The 17,193-nt window shown below is 43.8% G+C and overlaps 1 protein-coding gene and 1 pseudogene across 15 annotated transcripts in view; one reads left to right on the forward strand and one right to left on the reverse strand.

Annotated features, from left to right (window-relative positions):
• Positions 1 to 3,638: 3,638 nt before the first annotated feature.
• On the reverse strand, positions 3,639 to 4,350 carry LOC735700 (large ribosomal subunit protein uL16-like; annotated as a pseudogene).
• Positions 4,351 to 9,502: 5,152 nt separating this feature from the next.
• LOC736102 (E3 SUMO-protein ligase RanBP2-like) overlaps positions 9,503 to 17,193 on the forward strand; it is a 64,915-nt gene continuing 57,224 nt past the window's right edge. For 6 of the 15 annotated variants that reach the window (XM_054678690.2, XM_054678692.2, XM_054678694.2 and 3 more), the window contains exon 1: positions 9,503 to 10,776. In XM_054678690.2, the coding sequence (XP_054534665.1) occupies positions 10,705 to 10,776 (72 nt within the window). In that variant the 5' untranslated portion in view covers positions 9,503 to 10,704. Of the gene's footprint in view, positions 11,260 to 17,193 lie in introns of all 15 variants that reach the window. The other 9 variants (XM_054678700.1, XM_063789454.1, XM_054678702.1 and 6 more) reach the window with 6 other exon arrangements.

The raw sequence follows: 17,193 nt of genomic DNA on the forward strand, positions 1-17,193 counted from the left end.
TGTGTAAACTATTCATACCTCGAGTAGAAAGACTAAAAGATGAGGGCAGGGAGCAGTGGCTCACGCCTGTAATCCCAGCACTTTGGGAGGCCGAGGCAGGTGGATCACGAGGTCAGGAGTTCGAGACCAGCCTGGCCAACATGGTGAAACCCTGTCTCTACTAAAAATACAAAAATTAGCTGGGCATGGAGGCACGCACCTGTAATCCCAGTTACTCAGGAGGCTGAGGCAGGAGAATCGCTTGAACCCAGGAGGCGGAGGTTGCAGTGAGCCAAGATCACGCCATTGCACTCCAGCCTGGGCGGCAGGGCAAGACTCCATCTCAAAAAAAAAAAAAAAAAAAAGACTAAAAGATGAACCTATCAAAAAATAACAACGGTTTTTCAAGATATAGACAATATAATAAGATATAAAAAGAAAAAACAAAATGTTAAAAAGTGGGGAGATGAAGGTAAAGTGTAGAATTTTTATTAGTTTTCTCTTTGCTGATTTGTTTTTACAGTGTTATGTTTTCATCAGTTTAAAATAATAAATTATAAGATGATATTTGCAAGCCTTGTGGTAACTTCAAATAAAAAAACCTAAAACAGATACAGAAAAAATAAAAAGCAAGAAATTAAAACATACCACCAGAGAAAATCACCTTCACAAGAAGGAAAGAAGGAAGGAAGGAAGGAAGGAGGGAGGGAGGGAGGGAGGGAGGGAGGGGAGGGGAGGGGAGGGGAGGGGAAGGAGGAAGGAAGGAAGGTAGGTAGGTAAGAAGGACTACAAAACCACCAGGAAACAAGTATCAAAATTGAAGTAGTTAAGTGCTCACTTTTCAGTAATAATATTGAATATAAATGGACTAAACTCTCCAATCAAAAGACACAGTGGCAGAATAGATTTAAAAAAAAAAAAAAGACCCAACAACCTGTTGCGTACAAGAAACACACTTCACCTATAAAGATACACATAGATTGAAAATAAAGGGATTGGGAAAGGATATTTTATGCAAATGGAAGCCAAAAGAGAGCCAACGTAACTATACTACATCATACCAAATAGATTTCAAGACAAAAACTATAAAAAATACAAAGAAGATCATTATATAATGAAAAAAGGGTCCATTCATCAAGAGACTATAACAATTACAAATATGTATGCATCCAATACTAGAGCACCCAGATATATAAAGCAAGGAGGGAGGGGAGGAGAGGAGAGGGGAGGGGAGGGGAGGGGAGGGGAGGAAAGGGAAGGGAATGGAAGGGAAGCTACAGGCCAATCTCTTGATAAACGTTGATGCAAAAATCCTCAACAACATACTAGCAAGCAAATTCACCAATACGTTAAAAAAGATCATTTATCATGACCAAGTGGGATTTATCCCAGGGATACAAGAATGGCTCAGTGTATGCAAAGCAATCAATGTAATACATCATATCAACAAAATAAAGGACAGAAATGATATGACTACTTCAATAGATGCTGAAAAAACATTTGATAATATTCAACATCTTGGCCAGGCACAGTGAGTGTCTTATGCCTGTAATCCCAGCACGTTGGGGGGCCAAGGTGAGAGAATCAGTTGAGGCCAACAGTTTGAAACCAGTCTGGCCAATATAGCAAGACTCCACCTTCACTAAAAATAAAAAATTAATCAAGTGTGGTGGCATGCCCCTGTAGTCCCAGCTACTCAGGAGGCTGAGATGGGAAAATCAATGTATTTTGTGATTTAAAAAAAAACTCTCAAAAAACTGCATATAGACAGAACATACTTCAACATAATAAAAACCATATATAACAGACCCACAGCTAGTATCATACTCAATGGAGAAAAACTGAAAGCCTTTCCTCTAAGACCTGGAACAAGAGAAGGATACCCACTTTCACCGCTGTTATTCAACAAGTACTGGAAGTCCTAGCTAGAGAAATTAGAGAAGAGAAAAAAATCAGAGAAGAGAAAGAAATCAGAGAAGAGAAAGAAACAAAGGGCATTCAAATCAGAAAGAAGTCAAATTATTCTTGTTTGCAGATGATATGATCTTATATTTTAAAAATCTAATGACCTGCTCCCCCAAAAAAACTATTAGAACTGAAAAACAAATTCAGTAAAATTGGAGGATAAAAAACAAACATATAAAAATCAGTAGCATTTCTATATGCCAACAGCAGAAAATCTGAAAAATCAAGAGAGTAATCCTATTTACAATAGCTGCAAATAAAATAAAATACCTAGGAATTAACTTAACCAAAAAGGTGAAAGACCTCTATAATGAAAACAATAAAATACTGATGAAAGAAATTGAAGAGGACACCAATAAATAGAGGAATATTCCATGTTCATGGATTGGAAGAATCAATATTTTTTAAATGTCCATGCTACCCAAAGCAATCTACAGATTCAATTGAATCCCTATTAAATACCAATGACATTCTTCAAAGAAATAGAAAAAATAATCCTAAAATTTATATGAAGCCACAAAAGACCCAGAATAGCCAAAGCTATCATGAGCAAAAAGAACAAAACTGGAGGAATCACATTACCTGACTTCAAATTATACTACAGAGCTATAGTAATTGAACAGCATGGTACTGGCATAAAAACAGATGCATAGACCACTAGAACAGAACAGAAAACCCAGAAACAAATCCACACAGTAGAGTGGACTCGTTATAACAATGGTGTCAAGAATATACATTGGGGAAAGGACAGTCTCTTCAATCAATGGTGCTGGGAAAGCTGAATATCCATATGCAAAAGAAAGAAACTAGACTTCTCTCTAACCATATACAAAAATCAAATCAAAATGGACTAAACACTTAAAATTAAGACCTCAAACTATGAAATTACTACAAGAAAATATTGGGAGAACTCTTCAGGACATTGGTCTGGGCAAAGATTTCCTGAATAATACCTCAAAAGCACAGGCAAGCAAAGCAAAAATGGACAAATGGGATCACATTAAGTTAAAAAGCTCCTGCACCCCAAGGGAAAAAACATCAACTAAGTGAAGGGACAGCCCACAGAAGGGGAGAAATTATCTGCAAACTATCTATCTGACAAGGAATTAATAACCAAAACATAGGGCACGTGCAGTAGCTCATGCCTGTAATCCCAGCACTTTGGGAGGCTGAGGTGGGAGGATCACCTGAGGTCAGGAGTTTGAGACCAGCCTGGCCACCATGGTGAAACTCCGTCTCTACTAAAAATAACAAAAATTAGCTGGGCATGGTGGTGCGTGCCTGCTGTCACCCAAGCTGCAGTGCAGTGGCGTGATCTAAGCTCACTGCAACCTCTTCCTCCCGGGTTCATGCGATTTTCCTGCCTCACCCTCCTGAGTAGCTGAGATTACAGGTGAACGCCACCATGCCCGACTAATTTTTGTATTTTCAGTAGAGACAGGGTTTCACCATGTTGGTCAGACTGGTCTTGAACTCCTGACCTCAGGTGATCCGCCTGCCTCAGCCTCCCAAAATGCTGGGATTACAGGCATGAGCCACCGGGCCCGGCCTATTCATGAATGTTTTAAATGCCGCCTAGAATGGTGAATCTTTTCCAGATTTACTTTGATCAGATCCATCAGAGGAATCCCTATCTGTGGCAGCTGTAACATTACTAAATGCATTTTTTTAAAAAAATTTAAGGTGGACAGGAAGGAGGATTTATTGGTGAGTATTAAAAGGGGGCACCACAGTGGAAGCCCTCATGAGTGCAGGGCCTGCCACTTGCCCAGAGGACCACGACTAGGGATGTACTTGACCCCACAGCCATCTGGGATGAGCTGCTTCTCAGCCACCATGTCTTCAAATTCATCCGCATTGAACTTGATGGTGCCCCCACTTCTTTGAGATGTGGATCTTCTGTCCGCCAGGGAACTGGAACTTGGCCCTATGCAGGGCTTCAATCGCATGCTCCTTGTTCTGCAGCTTGGTGCGAATGGACATGATAACTTGGCCAATGTGAACCCTGGCCACAGTGCCCGGGGGCTTTCCAAAGGCACTTCGCATACGCGGAGCCTGTCAGCCCCAGCACAGGACAACATCTTGTTGATGAAGATGACATGGAAGGGGTGGAGCTGCACTCGGATATGAAAGCCGTCTTTGCCACAACTTTTTACCATGTACTTATTGGCACAAATTCAAGCAGCCTCCAGGGCTTCAGAGGAGAGCCGCCCATATTCACATGTCACCATGTGGCCACAGAGTGGAAACTCACCCACTTTTGCCTTCTTCTGACCCAGGTCAAAGATGAGAATGATGGTATCAGGGACACCTCAGCAGAACTGAGGCTTTGGGTACGGCTTGTTCTTACAATACCGGTAACAACGGACGGGGCGGCGGCCCATGGCGATACCAGGATCTTCAGTGGCGCACTTAAGAGAAAGAGGAATGCATTTCTTAAAACTTAAACCGGAGGTCAGGAGTTTGAGACCAGCCTGCCCAACACGGTGAAACCCCATCTCTACTAAAAAAAATACAAAACTTAGCTGGGCGTGGTGGCGAGCGCCTGTAATCCCAGCTACTCGGGAGGCTGAGGCAGGAGAATCGCTTGAACCTGGGAGGTGGAGGTTGCAGTGAGCCAAAATTGCGCCACTGCACTCCAGCTGGTCGACAAGAGCGAAACTCCATCTCAAAAAAAACAAAAACAAAAACAAAAAAACAAAAAACTTAAAAGTCAAGATTGCTCCATGATCCACGGGCTGCAGAATGGACACTGTGTTAGCTGGCAGGAAAACATTAATCTACTTGTACATCTCCATCAGAGCTCTTGAGTGACTAGGTGCATTGTCAATGAGCAGCAGAATTTGAAAGGAATCATTTTTCTGGACAAATGGCCTAGCTTTTGGCTTATCTTGGTTTTTGATATGCCTTCCTCACTAAGCTTAATCATTTCTAGCTTTGATTTAAAGTGAGAGACATGCAACTCTTCCTTTCATGTGAACACTTAGAAGCCCTTGTAGGGTTATTAAGGTGCCTAATTTCAGTATTGTTGTCTCTAGGTGAACAGGGAACTCCGAGAAGAGGGAGAGAGACTGGGAATGGTGGGTCAGTGAAGCAGTCAGATAGAACACACGCATTCATCAATTAAGTTTGCTGTCTTGTATGAGCATGGCTTGCAGTACCCCAAAACAATTACAATAAGTAACATCAAAGATCACTGATCACAGATCAATATAACAGATATTATAATAATGAAAAAATTTGAAATATTGTGAGAATTGCTAAAATGTGATACAGAGACATGAAGTGAGTACATGCTGTTGGAAAAATGGTGCTGAGGCTGGCACGGTGGCTCATGCCTGTTATCCCAGCACTTTGGGAGGCTGAGGCGGGCAGATCATTTGAGGTCAGGAGTTCGAGACCAGCCTGGCCAACATGGTGAAACCCCATTTCTACTAAAAATACAAAAAAATTTAGCTGGGCGTGGTGGCACACACCTGTAATCCCAGCTACTAGGGAGGCTAAGGCAGGAGAATCATTTGAACCTGGGAGACGGAGTGTTCCCCAACCAAACTGAGGGTCGGGCTGCTATTTCTCATGGCCCAATAACGAGATGCAGATGAACTCGGGAGGAAGAGAGTTTTTATTTCTGCAACCAGTTACAGCAAGAAGGCCTGGAAATTATCGCCAGACCAACTCAAAATTACAAAGTTTTCCAGAGCTTATCTACCTTCTAAGCTATATGTCTACGTATAAGTGCATTCATCTAAAGACGTAAGTGATTAACTTCTTTTAATATATAACTAAGGTCTGAGTCCTGAAGACCTCCCTCTGGAGCCTCAGTAAATTTGCTTAATCTAATTGGTCTAGATGTTGGGGTGATTTTTTTTTTTTTTTTGAGACGGAGTCTCACTCTGTCCCCCAGGCTGGAGTGCAGTGGCGCAATCTCAGCTCACTGCAAGCTCCCCCTCGGTGCCGGGGTGATTACCCTTATCTTGCCTCCCGCTAAGTCACGGAGGTTTGGGGAGTTCTTTCAGACCCCCAATAAACTTGTCTGTGGAGACCTGGGGAGTTTCTTCAGACCCGCAATAAAACTGGTTTAATCCTAAATGGGTCCTGTTGAGAACTCCTTCATTATGGGCTGGGTGCGGTGGCTCATGCCTGTAATCCAAACACTTTGGGAAGCTAAGGTGGGTGGATCACGAGGTCAAGAGATCGAGACCAGCCTGGCCAACATGGTGAAAGCCCGTCTCTACTAAAAATACAAAAATTAGCCGGGTGTTGTCATGCATGCCTGTAATCCCAGCTACTCAGGAGGCTGAGGCAGGAGAATCACTTGAACCTGGGAGGCAGAGGTTGCAGCAAGCCAAGATCCTGCTGCTGCACTCTAGCCTGGGTGACAGAGGAAGACTCCATCTCAAAAAAAAAAAAAAAAAAAAATTCCTTCATTATTTTGTCATGCTTTAAGGCCCAGGACAGGCTTAGGCAAAAGTTTTGATGGCCTTTTGTTACATCCCAGGCTTTGTATAAGGGCACTGGCTTTTAGTATTTAACTTCATTCAGTCATTACTGAAACAGTTGTTATGGAAGTCTGCATTAGTGAGACCTGGCCTGCCACACGAGGTTGCAGTGAGCTGAGATCGTGCCACTGTACTCCAGCCTGGGTGGCAGTGTGAGACTCTGTCTCAAAAAAGAAAAATGATGCAGAAAGATTTGTTTGACACAGGGTGGGCATAAACTTTCAATTTGTAAAAAACATAGTATCTGTGAAGTACAATAAAATGTAGTGCGATAAAATGAGGTATGCTTGGACAGCAAAACATCATGTTGTACCTAGTAAATGTATACAATTTTCATTTGTGAATTATACCTCAATAAAGCTGGACAAATGAACTGTATTTGCAACATGGTAGGAATATATGACATCGGACACTAATGCAAATGGAATTTTCAGTGCCTTGGTGAAAATGTTATACCACTGAACAAAAAAAATGTAGTGTAAAATGAAGTAAAATGTGAAAATCCCTAATAAATGCAGAAATATGAACTGCTTATCCAAAAGAGAAAAGTCTTTTGAGTTCCTCAAGAAGATTCTCTCTTTGGATGCTGGGCGCGGTGGATGCCGGGCATCTGTATCCGAGCACTTTGGGAGGCCGAGGCAGATGGATCACTGGAGGCCAGGAGTTCAAGACCAGCCTGTCCAACATGGTGAAACCCCGTCTCTACTAAAAATACAACAATAACCCGGGTGTGATGGCATGTACCTGTAATCCCAGCTACTCAGGAGGCTGAGGCACAAGAATTGCTTGAACCTGGGAGGCAGAGGTTGCAGTGAGCCGAGATTGCGCCACTGCAGTCCAACCTGGACCACAGAGTGAAACTCCGTCTCGAAAAAAAAAAAAAAAGAAAGAAAGAAAAAGAAGGTTCTCTCTTTGGGCACTCCTTTTCGATATATTCAACATAAATGGATTAATGATACCATTTTTACTAGGTGAGTATGTTTGGGCAAGTTGCTTCAGTGCTCATCCTCTTGGTTTCCTTTTTTTTTTTTTTTTTTTTTTTTGAGACAGGGTCTTTCTCTGTCACCTAAGCTGGAGTGCAGTGGAGTGAACATAGCTCACTGCAGCCTCCAACACCTAGCCTCAAGAGATCCTCCTGCTTCAGTCTCCCAAATAGCTGGGACTACTGGCATGCACCACCATGCCTGGCTAGTTTTTAATTTCTTTTTTTTTGTAAGCACAGGGTGTTGCTATGTTGCTCAGGCTGGTCTTGAACTACTGGGCTCAAGTGATCCTTCACCTCAGCCTCCCAAAGTTTTGTATTACAGGCATGAGCCATGGTGCCTGGCTGTGTTTTGCTTTCCTTATCTGTAAAAACTGAGGATAATAACAGTACCCTTACAAAGTTGGTGGAAGAATGATATTAGTTAATACAAATGAAGTGCTAACAGAAAGAGCTTTGGAACACAGCAAGTACTTGTCAGCTATGGCTATTGTTATCAACACACTTTTCAAGGCAAACTTGTGGTTTCACCTATCACCTGAGACATATGACTTCTAAGTCCATCAGATCTTCTCTTTTGGTTTTTATTTTTAAATTAATTAAATATTATTATTATTATTTTTTGAGACAGAGTCTGCTCTGTCGCCCAGGCTGGAGTGCACTGGCACGATCTCAGCTCACTGCAACCTCCACCTCCCAGGTTCAAGCAATTCTGGTGCCTCAGCCATCCAAAGAAGCTGGGATTACAGGCGTGCACCACCATACCCAGTTAATTTTTGCATTTTTAGTAGAGATAGGGTTTCACCACGTTGGCCAGGCTGGTCTTGAACTCCTGGCCTCAAGCAATCCGCCCATCTGGGCCTCCCAGTATGCTGGGATTACAGGCGTGAGCCATCGTGCCTGGCCCTCTTTTCGTTTTAGAGATAGGAATCTCATTCTCTTCCAGAGGCTGGAGTGCAAAGGCATGAACATAACTCATTGCAGTCTCCAATCCTGGGCTAAAGGGATGTTTCCCCCTCTGCCTTTGGAGTAGCTGGGCCTCAGAACTGTGCCACAACTACTGACTTCCATTAAGACCTTTGTCCTACCATTTCATCTTCCTACTAGGCTAACCCCACATGGATATATAAATGGTACCTCAAGTGAAAGAAATCAACTACCTAAAATAGGATTTTCCACTCCAAACTAGATTTTCTTTACATGTCATTTGTGTTAATGTGGGTCACACACACTGGTAAGCTCAGAATCATATTTTTCTTTTCTTTTATTCACATCCAATATGGTTGAAATAAAACAAAACAAAATGCTGTTTTTCCTTTTTTAGAAAGGCAATACTTGTTCATTATATCAAAATTTAGAAAATATGGAAAAACAAAAAGGATAAAAAATTATCCACAACCAAAATAGCCCAAATTTCCAGTTAAAAATGTCAACGCATTTGATATTTGTCCACATAATTAAGACTGTAATGTTTACACAAATGTGAGCTTTTAAAATCTAAAAGGTTCTCACTATTAAAAATGTTTTGTTAAATTTTGTTTTAAAAGTAAGATTTTAATATCCAAATTCCCAAAATAGACATTTTTGAAGATTTGGAAAATACAGACGGCTCAAAATCTTGACATTATTACTGTTAAATTTTAGTATGTTCTGTTATTCTGCTAGTGAAATATATATATAGATTTGGGGGGGCTATTCCTTTTCCTTTTTTTTTTTTTGAGACAAGGGTCTCACTCTGGTGCCCAGGATGGAATGCAGTGGCGCTATCACAGTTCATTGTAACCTGGAACTCCTGGACTCGAGGGATCCTCCCGCCTCGACCTCCCAAAGTGCTGGGGCTACCAGCTTGAGCCACTGTGCCAGGCGAATGGCTATTCCTATATACACAGTTGACCCTTGAATAACATGGGTTTGAACTGCCTGGGTCCACTTATAAGCCCACAGAAAACACAGTATTGAAGGGGCCTGCATATAGAGAGGTCTGACTTTTCCTCTAAGTGTTCCACCCGCAGGACTGACTGCGGGATTTGAGAATGCGCGGACTTCTTCTTTTTTTTTTTTTTTTTTTTTTTGGAAGTCTTACTCTCGCCCAGGCTGGAGTGCAGTGGCGCCATCTCAGCTCACTGTAATCCTCGCCTCTCAGTTTCAAGCGATTCTCGTGCCTCAGCCTCCCGAGTAGCTAGGATTACAGGGGCCCACCTCCACGCCCAGGTAATTTTTTGTATTTTTAGTAGAGATGAGCTTTCGCCATGTTGGCCAGGCTGGTCTCGAACTCCTGACCTCAGGTGATCCCCCCGCCTCGGCCTCCCAAAGTGCTGGGATTACAGGCGTGAACCACAGCGCCCGGCGGAATGCGTGGATTTTGGCATAAAGACGGTGGTTCTGGAACCAATCCCCCGCCGAGATGACTGTTTAAAAAATTGTAATTGTCCAAAACTTAATATTTGTGGCCTTTTTCATTATGCAGTTCTAAATCTCCCTTTTTTTTTTTTTTTTTTTAAATTCAGACGGAGTCTCCCTCTGTCGCCCAGGCGGCGCAATCTCGGCTCACTGCAACCTCCGCCTCCCGGGTTCAAGCGATTCTCCTGCCTTAGCCTCCCGAGTAGCTGGGACTACAGGCGTCCGCCACCACGGCCGGCTAATTTTTTGTATTTTTAGTAGAGACGGGGTTTCACTGTGCTAGCCAGGATAGTCTCGATTTCCTGACCTCATGATCCGCCTGCCGTGGCCTCTCAAAGTGCTGGGATTACAGGCGTGAGCCACCACACCCGGCCCTCATTTAATAAGATATGAATCTAAAAATGTATGCTTTAGTATTCACACATGTCCGATGCAACGTATTTAACCAGTCATCTCCAGAAACTTTGCTCCAATTTACACGTTCACCAAATTGGCCTGAGTGCTTTTTTCTTCCAATGCATTGCGCACTTATAATTTAGAACAAGTGAACAAAACGCTTAAGAGCCCATCACGCAAATTGTTATCTGCTGGAAGTCTACGCCCTAGGCTGTGGACACTGGCGGCCGAAATCTGATCCCGGCTTGCCAAGACACACCCTCAGAGCACACCGCGCTGCCAAGAGCCTGGCCGAGTGCAGCTCGAGCGCCGACGTCGCCAACGTGGCGCACAGTGATGACGCAGTACGCAAGTGCGTCGGTTTGTCCTCCGCCGGCTACGCAGCTGCGTCACTGATTTGCAGTCGCTTTCCTCTTGGAAGTGGCGACTGCTGCGGGGCTGAGCGCTGGTCTCACGCGCCTCCGGAGCCAGGTTGGCGGCGCGATGAGGCGCAGCAAGGCCGACGTGGAGCGGTACATCGCCTCGGTGCAGGGCTCCACCCCGTCGCCTCGACAGGTGAGTGGGTCTCGAAGAGACCAACGGCCTCGACCTGGCCGGGCGGCGGCCTCGCGCGGCTCAGGCATCATGGCTTCCGACGGGCGCTGCTCCCTGGCGCGCTCTGTTGAGGCGCCCGCCGGCTGGCGCAGTCCTGTGGGCGGCGTGGCGCTTGCAAGCGCAGGAAGAGTCCTGGGGGGACCGCGGTGGGCGGCAGACCGTTGGCGCCGGCGCTTCCTCTTTCTCCCGGCTTGTTCCCGACGGTGCTCGCTCGTGGGCCCGCCCTGGCCCGGGCTTTCTGGCCTATTGCGCGCCGCGTAGTACCCGCGCGGCCTAGTTTTCGGGGGGCTTGGGCACCCGGGTGCTGTATCGGCGGGTTTCTTCCCATCTCCTGGACATTTACTTTATATGTTGCGGCGGAGGTCCTACCTCCTTGGCTTGGAGGAACCCAGTGGGGACTGACGCAGCTCCGGGTGAGCTTTGGTAGCTGTGTCGAGTGACAAGGTAGGCATCTCAGCGCGGACATTTGCAATGGCCCGACGGCGCAAATGACACGGAGAGTCCCCTTGTTTTGAGTATGAGGTGTTTGTCGCTGTCCCTTTGTAAGGGTCCAACTCCACCCCACTCCTCATACTCACCTCCCTCGCCCCCCTCCCCGCCTGGAATACTTTGGTAGCTGCCTTCGCTTAAAAAAAAAAAAAATTCTAAAGTTCTTACAAATCGTTAGTATGGCTTACAATTTTTATCCTTTTCCACAAATGTTTTTAGGGTATTTTTCCTCTTTACAGGTAAATAATGTGATCTATTTTGGATTCAGTAAGACTTTAGTAATTGGATCTAAAGAGTGACGGAAGAAGCTATTAAAGGTGGATGTGCGCAGAATCTTGAGTCAGTTTGCTTTGGCTTGAATAATCACAGCACTGTCGTTTATAAGCTGGGTATTTGGGGCCAATTACACTCTTCATCCATAGATGGAGTTGTAACATTAATAGAATTTGGTAGGATGATCCATTTTAAACATTTAGGGTATTGCTTGACACATAGCACTAAATGTTAGCTACAAGTCACTTTTTATTGTTGATGTTAAAAGGATATTGGCGGGGCGCGGTGACTCACGCCTGTAATCCCACCACTTTGGGAGGCCGAGGAGGGCGGATTGCCTGAGGTCAGGAGTTCGAGACCAGCCTGGCTAACATGTTGAAACCTCGTCTCTACTAAAAATACAAAAAAAGTTAGCCGGGCGTGGTGGCGCATGCCTGTAGTCCCAGCTACCCGGGAGGCTGAGGCAGGAGAGTCGCTTGAACCCGGGAGGCGGAGGTTCCAGTGAGCCGAGATGGCGCTACTGCACTCCAGCCTGGGCGACAGAGGGAGACTCCAAAAAAACAAAAACAAAAACAACCCGGAAACTCACGGATGACCATGATTATAATAGTAGCATAATTGTGTCTCTTATCGTAACTAAGCATAGGTTATCTTATTTTGCGCTTCCAGCAGCCCCGTGGATATTGAGACCTGTAGAGATTTAAGATACTTGTTCAGGGTCAAATAGATAGTGCAGCAGAATTTTGGCAGTGGGTCTGATTTAGTTTCTCTTGGGAACAGTGGAGTAAGTTACAGTCTATTCCTCCAGAGAAGGAGGATAGATATCTACTTGTACATTGTAATTTCAAACTGCTAGCATAGTATAAATATGAATGTGATGATAGAGTCTAAAACAGACCTTAATTGAGGGTTCCTGTAACTCCTGAAATTAAAGACTTTAATTTTTGTGTTATTTTATTTTTTTTGAGGTGGGGTCTCACTCTGTCACCCAGTTGGATGCAGTGGCGGTATCTCGACTCACAGCACCTTCCGCCTCCCCAGCTCAAGCGATGCTCCCACCTCAGTCTCCCGAGTAGTTGGGACCACAGGTGTACCCACTACACCCGCTGTTTTGTTTTGTTTTGTTTTGTTTTGTATTTTTGGTAGAGACTGGGTTTCACCATGTTGCCCAGGCTGTTCTTGAACTCCTGGGCTCAAGTGATTTCCCCGCCTCCACTTCCCAAAGTGTTGGGATTACAGGCGTGAGCCACTGCACCGGGCATTATTTTATTTTTGAGACAAGGTCTCTTTCTATCTCCCAGGCTGGAGTGCTGTGGCGGGATCGTGGCTCACTGCAGCGTTGACGTCCTGGGCTCAATCCATCCTCCCACCTTAGCCTCCTGGGTAGCTGAGACTACAGGCATGCCAGCTACAGGCATGCGCCACCATGCCCGGCTTTTTTCTTTAATGTAGAGACGGGGTCTTACCATGTTACCCAGGCTGGTCTCCAACTCCTGGGCTCAAGTGATCCTCCCGCCTTGGCCCCAAGTGCTGAGATTACAGGTGTGAGCCACTCTGCTCAGCCTGATTTTTTTTTTTTTTTAAACAAGCTTAAAAAAAAAAAAAAGCAAGTTTAGAGCCTTTCTGAGATTCTTAGTGGGGACCTTGGCTTCCAAAAGATTAAAAACCACTGGTCTAGACAGAAGTTAGAATGTTCTTTCAACTACATAACTTTTCCATTAAATAAAGTGGAGTGGTGGCAAAATTTTGAGGATTGGTTATTATGACCACCTCTCTTACACTTACAGAGTCTTCCCCCCCCCCCAATTGAAAGTCATTTACATTAGAACCTGGGATTTCAGCGGAATATGGATTAACTAGTGAGTAACTTTGGAACATGTGAAGCTATTCTGTAAAGTTAGGTTTGAATGAAATGACAAAACAGGGTGCTTTGGATAGAAGGTAAAGAATGGAGGGAGAAGAGGCAGTGGCTGTGAAGAGTATAAAGAGGTTAGTATTCTCCCCCAGTTTGGCAGAGGCTGGCCATCTGTGAACTGCCCATGCTTTCTAGAATGTCTGAGTTTTGAAGTGTGATGATGCGTCTGTATATCATATCTTTCTAGTCTTCCATTGTGCTTTCATTTGTTAGTCTCCTCTTGTTTTGCCATTTTTCTACTCCCTCACATGTGCTTCTGCCCTTCTTAAAAATATTCTTCGTCTGTAATCCGAGCACTTTGGGAGGCCGAGAGACCAGCCTGACCAATATGGTGAAAATCCGTCTCTATTAAAAATACAAAAATGAGCCGGACGTGGTGGCAGCGCCTGTAGTCCCACCTACTCGGTAGACTGAGACAGGAGAATTGCTTGAACCCTGGAGGCAGAGGTTGTGGTGAGCAGATTGCGCCACTGCACTCCAGCCTGTGTGACAGAGCGAGACTCTTGTCTCCAAAAAAGAAAAAAAGAAAAAAATATACTTCTTTTTCTAGTTTTTCTTTTTCCAGATGGCTTCTGTTTAGTTTTTCTATGTTCTGTCAAGTTGATTTTTTATTCTGCAGCTGATTCCTGCTTCTCAAAGGCTACTTGACAGCTCTTATTTTTATTTATTTATTTTTTAGAATATGGTCTTGCTGTGTTGCCCAGGCTGCCATCAAATTTTTGGGCATAAATGATCCTCCTACCTCTGTTTCCTGAGTACTTAGGACTACAGGCAGGCACCTTTGACAGCTGTTAGTTGTTTTTTCTGCCCTTTACATCTATACTTCATACTTCTGAGTAACACACGTATATACTTTTGTTATTTTTAATTTCCTTTCTCCCATTTTAGACATTTTCTTTTCTGTTTTTTTTTTTGAGACGGAGTCTCGCTCTATCGTCCAGGCTGGAGTGCAGTGGCGCGATCTCGGCTCACTGCAAACTTTGCCTGCCGGGTTCATGCCATTCTCCTGCCCCAGCCTGTAGCTGGGACTACGGGCACCCGCCACAACACCCGGCGAATTTTTTAGTATTTTTAGTAGAGACGGGGTTTCACCGTGTTAGCCAGGATAGTCTCGATCTCCTGACCTCATGATCCGCCCGCCTCAGCCTCCCAAAGTGCCGGGGTTACAGGCGTGAGCCACCGCACCGGGCCCCATTTTAGACATTCTGTACTGGCTATTATGCTCCTCCAAAACTGTCCTCAGACACTTTGGTTTGCCCCTCATTCTTTCAGTACTGTTATTGCAGTTTTTGTTTAAATGAATATTTAACATTTATATAAATATAAGGTAAATATTTTTGCATTTGAATTGCCCTTGTTGTGCAGTTTTGTTTTTCCTGGACTGAATAATTGCTTTATTTTTTGGTTTGCTTGTATGTTGTGTTACTACTTGCTTACTTAAACTCAGCAATTTACACCCTCAAATGTGGTCAAACTGGTCACATAATCCCATCAATTGCAGCTTAAAACATTGATTGATTGATTGATTGTCTGTCTACCTGGAATACCCTTACTAACTGACTTCTCCAACCAGGATTGGTTTTTCTTCCTCTTTGCTACACAGCTGCTTGGGACTTCCCTTTATCATCAGTTTGAGAATTCCCTTCATCTTTTTTCTGAGTTAGACCCTTTGTTTCTTATATCTCATGTCCTCTTCATTTACTTTCTTTGTTTTGGTGTAGCATAGTCTCACTTGCTTTGAGGAAAAGTAGATGAGAGGTTTTTTTGTTTGTTTGTTTTTGTTTTGGGACAGAGTCTTGCTCTGTTGCCCAGACTGGAGTGCAGTGGCATGGTCTCAGCTCACTGCAACCTCCGCCTCCCGGGTTCAAGCGATTCTCCTGCCTCAGCCTCCTGAGTAGCGGGATTACAGGTGTGTGCCACCACGCCCGGCTAATTTTTTCTATTTTTAGTAGAGATGGGATTTCACCATGTTGGTCAGGCTGGTCTTGAAACTAATGGTATGTCTTTAAAACGTCTTTACTTAATTTAGTTGATCATTTGGTTATCGAATTCTGAGTTTGAAATAATTTTTTTTCGCAATTTTGAAAGCATTGCTCCATTTTCTAGAAGTTCTGTTGTTGGGAGTCCCATGAGATTCTTGTTCTTGGTAACTTAAAGGTTTTCTGGAAGTGTCCTTTCAATTGGGAAACTCATGTCTTTCAGTTCTGTAGCATTTCTTGTATTATTTCTTAGACCATTTCTTACCCTTTTTTTAATGATGTTTACCTGAAAGCTGGAGTTTCTCTAATTTTTCTCTTATTCTCCTCTTTTGTTTGTTCTGCCTTTTGAGAGATTTCCTTACCCTTATGTTCCAGGGGAAGAAGATTGGGGAACTCATGGTTCAGTATCTAGACTTTTCCTCATTGTCCTGTATAATCACGGCCTTCACCCTTGTTGGGACTCCACAGATTTGGAGCTGATCAGATGGGTTTGTTGAGAACAGCTGATCAGATGGGTTTTTGGAGGATTTTAGGGGGAGGGAGATTCATTTGACTGTGCAAGATGGGCGACAGAGTGAGACTCCATCTGAATTAAAAAAAAGAGAAATTTAGAACTGCATAATGAAAAAGTAGGCCACAAATACTAAGTTTTGGACAATTACAATTACATCTCTATCTTACTGTGCAAGATAGAGATGACGTGGCATCTCTTAGGGTCTTACTGTTCCTGTTTTCAGCCCTGCATCAGTTCTTGATATTTGGCAGCTTAAGTGAATTCAGGTATTTGCTTATAGTGACATCTGCTGTCATGTAAAGAAGTACTGCTTGAATCAGATATTGTCCTGTTTACATAACATGGGCTGTGCTCCTTCCTAGCTGTATATCTTTAAACAAGGCATTTACCTGCTTGAGCTTCAGTTCCCTTGTAAAGTGAGCAGGTTAGAGGCAAAAGATCATATAGAAGAATAATTTGTAAAGTTGTTTAATTATCTTAAGATTGTCTACTTTAATAACATAGTTGGAAGCAAAGAAGGTAATGGAATTATTTTTCTATTATGTTTTGGCATTGTACCTTGAATCTATTTCTTCATTTTGAAAAGGGGGAACTGGCCGGGCTCGGTGGCTGACGCCTGTAATCCCAGCACTTTGGGAGGTGGAGGAAGTCAGATCACAAGGTCAAGAGATCGAGACCATCTTGGCCAACATGGTGAAACCCCATTTCTACTAAAAATACAATAATTAGCTGGGCATGGTGGCGTGCCCCTGTAGTCCCAGCTTGTACCCGGGAGGCAGAGGTTGCAGTGAGCTGAGATCGAGCCACCGCACTCCAGCCTGGCGACAGAGCAAGACTCCATCTCAAAAAAAAAAAAAAAGGAAGGGGGGAACAAGCCTTGTTCCTTTACGTGCTGTCCTGATTGCTGTGTATTATTTTTGTTAAGATTGCTATAGTTCTTTTTTTTTTTGAGACGGAGGCTTGCTCTGTCGCCAGTGCTGGGATTGCAGGTGTTAGCCTGGCATTGAGCAACGTTTTGTAATTTAAGCATACAAGTCTCTCACCTCCTTGTTTACATTTATTCCCAGGCATTTTTTTCTTTTAGATGCGATTGTAAATGGAATTGCTTTCTTAATTTCCTTTTCTGATTGTTTGTTGCTGGTACAGTAGTCCCTTCTTATCCACAGTATTGCCTTACGTGGTTTTACTTAGCTGCGTCACCCATGGTC

This window comes from Pan troglodytes, chromosome 12 (genome assembly GCF_028858775.2).
Source record: "Pan troglodytes isolate AG18354 chromosome 12, NHGRI_mPanTro3-v2.0_pri, whole genome shotgun sequence".
In the NCBI taxonomy this organism is placed as follows: domain Eukaryota; kingdom Metazoa; phylum Chordata; class Mammalia; order Primates; family Hominidae; genus Pan; species Pan troglodytes.